Here is a 10,951-nt window from a genome sequence, read left to right as displayed (position 1 = left end):
TCAGAAATGGTCAGATACATATTGAGGGACTCTTTCCAGTCATCATAGTTAGTCCCATTAAGAGCCTTCACAAAGGATAGTTGCGTAAAAGCAGAAACTGAAATCGCAAAACAGAAAATGGGAAATATTAATTATGCGTGCACAACATAATTATAAAACAGAATTCCCAACAAGCGATTATCAATTATGCAACTATAACCATGCACCAAGAAGGCTCATATACCATAAAGATTTAGCTCACACAAAAGTCCATACAAAATAATGCATTAAACATTTCCATACCTATAGGGTACAATAAATATCTAATACATTAAAGAGTGCTATTAGCCTATTCTTAAAGCCAACCATCAAAATCACATTAATAATGTCACACCTATGGGGTATGTCCATTATCCATGCTACAAGATCCTAAGCATCATCAATAATTCATAAAGTCACAAATTTTATGACCTTAGGACAAAACAACATAATTTTAAAAAACCTTAGGGTCTTTTGGGAATTAGAAAACGTATCCAGTACTTAAGTGAAATTTTAAAAGGTAATCAGGGGCAAATAAGTAATTCTGGAAGAGATTTGGGTTAAAATTGCAATTCTGGAAGTTAAGGGACTGAAGTGTAATTTCTAGAAATATCATAGGGCTAATTTGTAAATTTAATAAATAATGGGCCAAGAAGGTAATTTAAACTGAGACTGAAAACGCAATTAACTTTTTTTTTGCACTATTGGGCCCATACGATTTGGGCCCAGTACCAATTTCATATAAAAAAAACGAAATGGACCAGCCCCACCAAAAGCAAAACTGTCTCCCTTTTTTTTTTTAAACAGGTCTGGGCCCAAACGAAATTCTGGGCCCATCATACACGAATCGGATCCCTAGGATCTGATTTGAAACCCGTTTCTGCTTCCCTTTCAGCAGGGAGCTGCCGTGAACCAGAGAGATCAGAGACAGGGAGATGCCGTCGCCGAAAGCCAGAGAGATCAGAGACGACGCCGTCCCTATCAGTAACCAGTCCAGAGACGTGCGAACCAAGAGAACCAGAGAAATGCCGTGCACGGTGAGCCAGAAGAGACAGCGCCGTGAGCAAGGGAGAACGACGCCGCAACCACGGAGAGACGACACACCAGAAGCAGCTGGCCGGCAGTCATGTCCGACGTCCTTGGAGCTTTTCCGGTGATGGCACAGCGATTTTTTTTATAATAAATATAATAAGATTTAAAAAACAAAATTCTCATATTCGAATCTAAAGAATATGGATCATAAGAAATTTATCAACATGAGCATGAATCTTTTCAATATATCAAAAATATATATATATATATATACGTAAAGGGAATTGAGATATATAAATTTAAAAGTCGTTACCAAGGCTCTGATGCCACGTGTTGAATCTGTATATCTCAATTCACATATATAATAATAACATGATAGAATAAAGTAATTCATGCGTACCTGAAGAATCCATGAGTGCTAGAGAAATCTCGATTACCTCGAGTGCAGGCAGGTACACAACCCTCAAGTCCCCAGAGCCTTCAGAGAGTTCAGAGATAATGAAAGTAGAAGAAAATGAGTCGTGTATTTTGTGGTTACGACTGATCGTCTTATATAGATCAGATCGGTAACCGCCTTATTAAATAATTAAATAATTATATTATCTATTATCTCTGACCCAGTCAGTTAAGAGATAGGAAATAACTGACGGCTACTGGGTTGTGGATTGGGCCTCTGCCCATTGGGCTCACTTGTGTGGTCCACCTATCACGGTCCACACAAGATCATGAGGACCAATTTATTGGGCTTATTAATTAATGCTAATTCATAAATAATATTCCAACACTTTGAACATGTAGTACTGCGAGCGTATATCTTTCCTTCTATTCTCGATCCTTTTCAATTCAATTGTTTCTTTTTATTACATTTTATTTTTAACAGAAAAATTCAAAAATTTAAAACGAATATCAATAGAGATTCTTCTAAACGGCTTTCATTTCAAATTTGAAGTTTTTAAAAAAAGATTACACCTTGTTTAAATACCAAGATGTATATATCTTTATTATACACATTAATTTCCATTAGGTTTCAATATTGTTTGTCATATATGTTCCGGACAAAAAATAAAATTGTTTATATATATACTCACATTCATCGCAATTTATCACCAAAACATAATATTTTATTTCCATGTATTTTTTTCATTTATCAAAAACAAAATTTATAAAATGCAAAAACCTCTAAACTAAACATCCTCTCTCTTCTACTAAGACTCTAAGAGGTCAAAATATATTATTTTTATTAAATTTCACCTTAATAATTTTATCTAAATTCTTTCGTAATTCAAACTATTTATATATATCTTTATTCTATGTATCCATCATATAATATTATAAAAAGTTACACTATTTATAACATACCATTTCAACGATCAGTGCATGGGTTTGATTCACCATGCATCTAGTAGTTACTATAATTAAATACCTTATAAATCAGCAATATTCCACCGATCATGCAAAGTGGACTTTGATAACATACCATTTTAAAAATCATTAATATTTATATAAACCAAGTCATTTTCAACTTGAATTAAACGTTTTTTTTTTGGGCAGTACTGTAGTTACGATATTTTGCCAAGCATGTAGAAATTCTTTAATAAAATGTCTAATTAAAAAATATTACGACATACTTAAATATCTATATTCAAATATATGTAAATTTTAGTGGATGGGAATTGCCATTAACTAGCAATGGGAGTCCATTTCTAATATAACGGGTGAGGTCCACTATGACGGCTTTTCAATGCCTATGTTCAAAATAAATGTCTTTGCCAGAGGCCCACATCTTCACACAAGGCAGGTGATCAAGTTCCCACATTTATTCAAACTGAAAATGAAAGTAGCGCACACCCTCCTAAACCTAACAATGATTCCATCTCTTTTATTATTTTATTCATTCTTAAAATTTATCCACATGGGTTAGTTGCACCAGCATGAATGTCCCAAACTGCTCCAAAGCCTCAAACTTACTTTATGGTATGCAAAATTAGCTTAACAAATTCACCAAATCAAATTACTATTCAAGATGATAATCATTATTTGAATTATTATATTTCTTTATTCTAAGAGAGATATCATTTTATAAGGTAGTTGGGTTATTAGACAATCTTACTTTACCTCTAATATCTTAAACTTATTTTTTTATGGTGCAATGTCCTCTGCTTTTAGCATTTGAAAACTAAGTAATTTTGCTTTTATCATTAAATAAGTTAAATTTAATTGTTAGTTGATTTAAAAATTATAAAAAAGAACTAAAAAATTACATTAAAGGATCCTATTAAAAAAATTAATACCAATTAAATTATAAATAAATTCTAAGAGACTAATATTATTTCTTACCCATATAAAAGATAAAATATCATTTTGACCAATTACCAGGTGATTATCAAATTAGAATTAGTGGCAATAACACTAGTAAATATTATTAAATATTAAAATATTAATATTTTAATAAGGTATTATTCAAAATTATATTTTTTATTAATTACCAGTGTTGTTGCCAAAAATGATGATACAATAATTATCCGATACCAATTAAGGAATAACATTTGTCTCTTTGTATTTATTTGTAATTTAGGGACTTAATTAATATTAATTTTTAAAGAGCATTTATTTGTGACTTTTGGATTTTTTTTTCCTTTTCTATAATTTTTTAAGTCAATTAATAGTAAAAGTTATTAACTATCCAGGGACAACACTGCATTGTTTTTAACTGTTGAAAAGATGATTTCACAACCAAAGAGTCTAATAGTTGAAGGGCTGTAAAAGTTTAGTTTCTAAAAGATGATTTAACCTACATTAAAAGATATTTTATCTATCAACTATTAATTTAAGAGCATTGGTCCCCTTTTAGTTAAATAAAAATTAACTTTGACTATTAATTTATTAAAAAATTACAAAAAAAATTTAAAAATTACAAAAAAAATTATAAAATTATAAATAAGTACTCTATAAAAAAATTAATATCAATTAACATAGGCTGCTTAGTGTATTAATTTTAAATGTTGAAGAATAAAAATACAATGTAAATTTAAAATACCTAATACTCCTTGACAAATAGTTGAAGGTAAAAATGAATTTTAATTTTTTTTTTAATAACTTTATAGAATGGACAGATTCCCAATTCATGAAATAAGAAGTACCAATAAACAGCACAGATCAAGCAGAGGAACTTGGGTAAAAACTCTTGACTTTATTTCCCTCGCGTCACCATCTTCTTTGTCTCGCTCTTTAATTAAAAAATTATAGCAAGTGACAAAAATGAGATAGAACAACTGTTGGCGAGCTTGAAGAAAAGGAAAGGCTTTTTCATTTTATCCTATAAAATCAATTAACCATTCTGATAAATCAACCAGATCCCAAAGCTGATTGAAACCCACAATATCGCAGGAATCCCGAGTGAAGACAAAAGAAGAGAGAGAGAGAGAGAGAGATCTAGAGAGAGATTATGAGCATGGCCATTCATTCGATCCAGTTCGGCGCGACGGCCAGCCGGCCAGGCCGAGTTTGCCAGCACACCCAATCCGTTTCAACCTCACTCTTCACCGTTTCTCTTTAAAATTGGCTCTTCCTTGGAAGACTCAGTCATATAATATATTCTTCTCTCTGTTATTTCATCGATATCATCTTCCTTGAATTTTCATGGCGAAACTATCACAACCGAAGAATAATGCTGTCATCAGCAACAACAACCTCAGCGTCACTAACACTACGGTGCCCACCAAGGTTAAACGCACAAGGAGAAGTGTCCCCAGAGACTCTCCTCCTCAACGTAGCTCTATATACCGAGGAGTCACTAGGTAAGATTTATGAATATTGCCTGTTAAATTCTACACACAGACACACACACCAGAAATGGATATTCCCGTATGTTCTAGCGTACATGTGTTTCTTAAATTTTAGCTGAAAAAGGGTGTCGGTGGGTTGTTTCAGGCACCGGTGGACTGGCCGGTATGAAGCTCACTTGTGGGACAAGAATTGTTGGAACGAGTCACAGAACAAAAAAGGGAGACAAGGTTTGTGTCTCTGCCATTATTTAATTAATTTGCTCGACATTGACACAAGTTTTTCTACTTTTCTGATGATGATGACGATGATGATGTTTGTGTAATTATTAACTGTAATCTCTGAACTTCGCTGATAATAATGCTCTCTTTTTTCCCCCAATCTTGTGGCGTGGTCCCTGGTGGTTCTCATGCATTGATTCAACTCTCAGTATATCTGGGTACGTATTGATTAGTATCATGAAGAATGCCAACTACACGCTATAGCAGAGTCAGCATTTCATTTATATTAACGCAAAATGATAATCATGATGATGATACATACAGGTGCTTATGACGATGAAGAAGCAGCAGCACATGCCTATGATCTAGCAGCATTGAAGTACTGGGGTCAAGATACAATTCTTAACTTTCCGGTAATATTATTATTAATATAACTGAATTAAGGAGTAAAAGACCTAAAGTTAATTTTTGTAATTTGCATTCTTATTTATTGTAGTGGTCGACATACCTGAACGAACTGAAGGAAATGGAGGGTCAATCGAGGGAAGAGTATATTGGATCATTGAGGAGGTAATTTTGATGAATAATGCAGAGAGTTCATTTTGGTGGATCTTTAATTCAAAGTTTTCCAGAATAGCAGTGCCAATGTTGCTACGAAGATTGTAAATTCAGTGTGTTGAGACTCTCATGTATAAAACTTGCAGGAAAAGCAGTGGTTTTTCCCGGGGAGTTTCTAAATACAGAGGGGTTGCCAGGTAATTAATAGCCTTCATGTATGGTTCTTTTGTGATAGAGAAAAAGAGATTTTCATAGGTCCCATCTATTCTAACTTGTGGAATACTACATTAGATCTCTGTCTCTTTCTCTTTTCACTTAGACTGGATTAATGGGAATTAGGCCCATGAATTTTTATGACATGGATTTGGATTTCATCATCTCCTATTATATTTCTTTTATAATTTTAAATTTTTTTATATACTCTAATCATTTAAAATTTTAGCCACTTCAAATCTCACATTCTCTTTGCATTTTTTTATTGTTGATATCTTCATGACATGACTCTCATATATTTTCTTATCTCTTACTAGTTAAAAAAAATATAGGTAAATTCATCACTTTAAATTTTTTTTTAAACTATCCAAGTAAAAAATTTAAAATTCATGAATTCTAAATATAAGATTTTAAATCTAAAATTTAAATCCAAGTTGATCAATACAAACACTACCTAAGTTAGTAATCTAATAACTTTATATTAAATAACTCTTTTTGATGAATTTCTTATGTGTCATACTCAGACATCATCATAATGGAAGATGGGAAGCTCGGATTGGCAGAGTTTTTGGCAATAAATATCTCTATCTTGGAACTTATGGTGAGGCCTCATAATTTAATTAATTTTCTCTAGCAATGAAATACAACATGAAATATTTTTACTTTCCTACATATATACATATATAGTAACTTTTCTCTTCAGTCCACACACCAAAAAATAAAAGGCTTCTATACCACATTCAAGTAATTTATAAAGTGACTAGATGATAGGGTTCTGTATTGCATATATAAAATTAAAGTCTCATACTTTACAATTTGTGAAAAATACATGTAACTCCATTTAGATTTATTAAATATATGGATTGATTTTTTTCCTAATGAAAAACTGGGCATTTCCTGCTTTGGAAATAAGGTCTAGCACAAAACTTACGATCATCATGAAATGAGTCAACAAAAGTTATCAATAAATATTTAACCCACCTTCATAAGACAATATTTATATCTGTCTCCCAATGTATGGCATGCATAGGTTTGAATTATTGTTTAATTAATATGATCATCAGTCTCAGTCAAGACATACGTTAGAATATAATGGACCACCAAATCTGATGGATTTGTTAACTTAATTAACCTTATCATTCGTTTTTTTTTTTTTTATAATCAGAATCTTTAGTTTGATTCTCATTGAATCAAGTTTTTTCCCCCCTTCGTTTAATTAATTAGCGACTCAAGAAGAAGCTGCCACGGCTTATGATATGGCGGCTATAGAATACCGTGGACTTAACGCCGTCACCAACTTCGATCTCAGCCGTTATATAAAGTGGCTTAAGCCTAATTCCATCGGCACCAATATTATTAATCCTAGTCATAAGTCTAACTCTGACCCTAACGGTAATGTCATTACCACCTTAACGACATCAAACCCTACCCAAGAGCATAGGTTCAGCTTCTTCCATCACAACCGCCAGCTTCAGGAACCGCCAGCTATTTATAACGGCGAACAAGAAGCCGAGCTGACTCATCGCCGACTGTCTCCGACAACCACTGCCACGTCAGCCTTAAGGCTTCTGCTTCAGTCGTCCAAGTTCAAGGAAATGATGGAGATGACATCCTCCGAGGATTTGTCGGTTCCTCCAGCTGCGAAGGTGCCGCTGCAATGCAGGTTTCCGGATGATATTCAGACGTACTTTGAGTGCGAGGACTTCAACAGTAATGGGGAAGGGGATGATCATATCATGTTCAGCGAGCTCAACTCCTACGTGCCTCCTCTGTTGTATGGTGACTTTGAAACCTGAAAGAAACAAAGGAAAGAGAACTCTGATCTGGCTGTTTGCTATCACCATCATCATTATTATTTGGATTGGTTTACGTAGAAATTATTTTTCTAGCTGTGAATATGGATGATTGATTTGCTGATGACAACATTATTGGTGCTATTGAAGAAGACGACCTGGAAACTGATGCCTATGTTATTTGTGAGGAAGACGACCACAACAACGATGAGGGGCAAGGCAAGTTAATTACTTGGTTTATTTTTTTTTTTTTAGTTATGAAAAGAAAATAAAGAATGTCCAAATGAGACTCCAAAAAAAAAAAAAAAAAAAAAAAAAAGAAAATAGCAAATAATTTTTAGGTCTTTCAAATTTCATTCCAATAATATTGTACTCTTTTCTATATTTATCTGCTAATCACCAAATAACTTTTGATCTTTTATCAATATAATGACTCAATTATAATAATGTGCGTGTTATATAATATATTTGCACAATCCTCTGTTATTGGCATATCTCAAGAAAGACATGTTATCAGCAGAGAGAGCATATATTTCAAGTCCTAGCTATTCTCTTAATTTATAAAATTTATTACATGGGAAGAATAATTTCAATTTAGTTAAATGTTTTCATTTTTGACAAAAAGATATCATTTTGTATTAAATTATACCTAAAAATTCTCTCACAATAAAATAATTTAAACTTTTGGGAGATGTGTAATTCTAATTAGGCTAAACAATACTCAAATTTGACTAAATCAAATTGCTATATAAAAAGTAAAATTACTTTAAATTTATATATCCTACATACGTTTGATATGAACATATTGTAAATGTTTACCATAATGCTCCTGGATCCCATCAATCAATGTGTTTACCTTAATTCTTCTGCCCTGTTCATATTTTCTTGATGATGATGTGATTAGAGACACCAAGTGTTTATAGTTTACATGAATATTACATCCAGATTATTTATGAATTGTATAAAAACGCAAAATTCATTACACATGTCATGCACAAAAGTCAAGATCTAAATCAGAGTCAATCCAACAAAAAATTTGCTATCAAAAATACATTGGGTTAAAAATACCATCCATTTTCTCAATGCCTTCTCTCTCTCTCTCTCTCTCTCTCTCTCTCTCTCTCTCTCACATGTTATTTTCTCGCGTTGACCCCATCAACGGGGGCTTTTTCTTTGATCTCAACGAATCCAGCCCTGCACAGCTGCAACAAAGTTGCTTCTTGATGGTGATTGAAATAAATAACATAAAATGTTCGCCACCAACAATGTATGGTTTATATATATATAACTATATTTCTCACATTTCAATGCCACAATTGCGATAGGAGGATAATTAGATATCTTAGTTTTTTAATTAACACCCTGTTTTTTTCTTTTTAATTAATTTTAATATATAAGAGATGTCCTTTTCTATTTGGTGACTAAACAGTATCCTCCCTCACTACTAAATATTCATTTCTGCCTTCAGATCCCTCCAATAAGCTATGATTGCAATAAAAGTAAATTTTATTGTTTATGATTTAGGTATCATATAGCTCCAAATACTTTCATATAAAAATACAACTCTTAATCCCTCTATTTTTAACATGTTTTGATATTAATTTATATTTTTTTATTGCTCCTAATCCCTTGTGTTTTGTATGTCTATAATAGTAGTCCGTATTGTCATTGACAAAGTTAAATCTACTTACATGTATATAATTATGATGAATTGGATATTATATAAGTAAAATGACTATTAACCTTTTTTGACTTCCTGTCATAGTCATCAAGTCTTCTTCCTTCTAAAGCTTTGCCCACCATACATTGAGATTATGATTTAATGTCTTACTTGTTCCTTTTTGCATTTTACTCATTTTTATACAACTTATCATAATTTGAACAAATTAAAGTTAGCAGGAGAAGTAGCAAGACTTGTATGTATATTAGTCATTGTTAAGTCCTTATGGTCATATTTAAAAATATGGGGATTAATGTTATAGGCATATATACTTAAGAAACTAGGTGCAATGGAAAATGCATAGGGACTAATATAAAAGCATGTTAAAAGTACAGAGATCACTAGATGTATTTTTCCTACTTTTAATGTTTCACATTGATCGGTATTAATTTGGAATTGCATTGTTAAAATATATACAGTATTCTTTTCATGAAATTAAAGGATAACTTCTTAATGATCATGATCGTAGGATGGATTTCCATAATTGGGAGAAAACATTCATTGGGCTAACAAGAAGTTGGCCCATGCCAATCCTCATAGAACATAAGACTTTGGGCTTTAGTTGGCCATCTCCTCACCAACATTTATTGGGCTGTAATATATTATTTGAATTACTGACTTATATCTAAATGATTCACTGACAATACCTCGACTTCCCTCTTATGTCGAGAAAGAAATTTCAATTTAAACGTGTAATTTCAGAAATTAACTGATATGAAAATAGATCATTTTTTGCCAGAATTTCAGTTAGGGCCCTCAAAATCAAGATAACTACAAAGAAAGCCCAAAGAATATGAAATTCCTCTGCAAACCCAAGCCCTAATAGTAATTTTATATCTTGCAGAAATGACGCAAATGTGTTTGCCTCTCTCTCTGTTTTTTTTTTTTTTAAAGCGTTATTATAATTGGCCACCGAAGCCATCGCACTAGTTGTTGAAGCTCGGGCACCGATGGGGAGGCCCTTGCTACCGGTCGCCTTTGATTAAATGAGCCAAAAGTTAAGGGAGGATTTGAACCTATAATCCTTTGGGTGTGCAAAAAGTAATGTGCCATTAAATTATCAAAACCATCTAATAAACTAAATATAATTATATTTGAATAATCACTTGTTTATACATAAAAAAATTGTCAATTTTTAAAACCCTACTTGTTCAATTTTTTTAACAATTTATTCATTCAATATTAATAAATTATCAATAATATATCAACTAAAAAAAGTATATATGTTATAAATTTATTTTTCAAAAACTTTCATAAGCTTTGGCTAATCATGGATGTATTATTATTCATATATGAACAATCACTTATAAATATGAAATATGACTTGTTAATATGTAAAAAAGTTGTTAATTTCTAAAACCAACTTGGTCAATTTTTTTTAAAACTTACTTTTTTAATATTAACAAATTATTAATAGTATACTAAATAAAAATATATATGTCTTAGATTTATTTTTTAAACATTTTCATAGATTTTGGTTTATCATAAATATATGATTGATCATATCTGACCAATCAATTATAAATATTTGAACATAACTTGTTCATATATTAAAAAAAATTGTCACACACACACACACATATATTTACATGTCAAGGGCATTTGTGGCCTCC

The 10,951-nt window shown here is 31.8% G+C and overlaps 1 protein-coding gene across 2 annotated transcripts; it reads left to right on the top strand.

The window, feature by feature from the left end:
• Positions 1-4,402: 4,402 nt before the first annotated feature.
• Positions 4,403-8,065, top strand: LOC129309748 (AP2-like ethylene-responsive transcription factor At1g16060). 2 transcript variants are annotated; one of them, XM_054951443.1, is made up of 8 exons: positions 4,403-4,847; positions 4,981-5,063; positions 5,264-5,272; positions 5,379-5,467; positions 5,551-5,624; positions 5,759-5,809; positions 6,350-6,426; positions 7,050-8,065. In XM_054951443.1, exons 1-8 carry the CDS (start codon positions 4,690-4,692, stop codon positions 7,619-7,621), a joined length of 1,113 nt encoding a protein of 370 aa, XP_054807418.1. In that variant the 5' UTR covers positions 4,403-4,689; the 3' UTR covers positions 7,622-8,065. The 2 variants fall into 2 exon arrangements, with proteins under 2 accessions (XP_054807418.1, XP_054807419.1); XM_054951444.1 differs by lacking the exon at positions 5,264-5,272.
• The last annotated feature ends 2,886 nt before the right edge of the window (positions 8,066-10,951 follow it).

This window comes from Prosopis cineraria, unplaced genomic scaffold (genome assembly GCF_029017545.1).
Source record: "Prosopis cineraria cultivar Desert tree isolate PC_DT_omini unplaced genomic scaffold, ASM2901754v1 PC4, whole genome shotgun sequence".
Taxonomy (NCBI): Eukaryota; Viridiplantae; Streptophyta; class Magnoliopsida; order Fabales; family Fabaceae; genus Prosopis; species Prosopis cineraria.
Note: the sequence above shows the minus strand (reverse complement) of the source record. Positions and strands in the feature narration are given on the sequence as shown.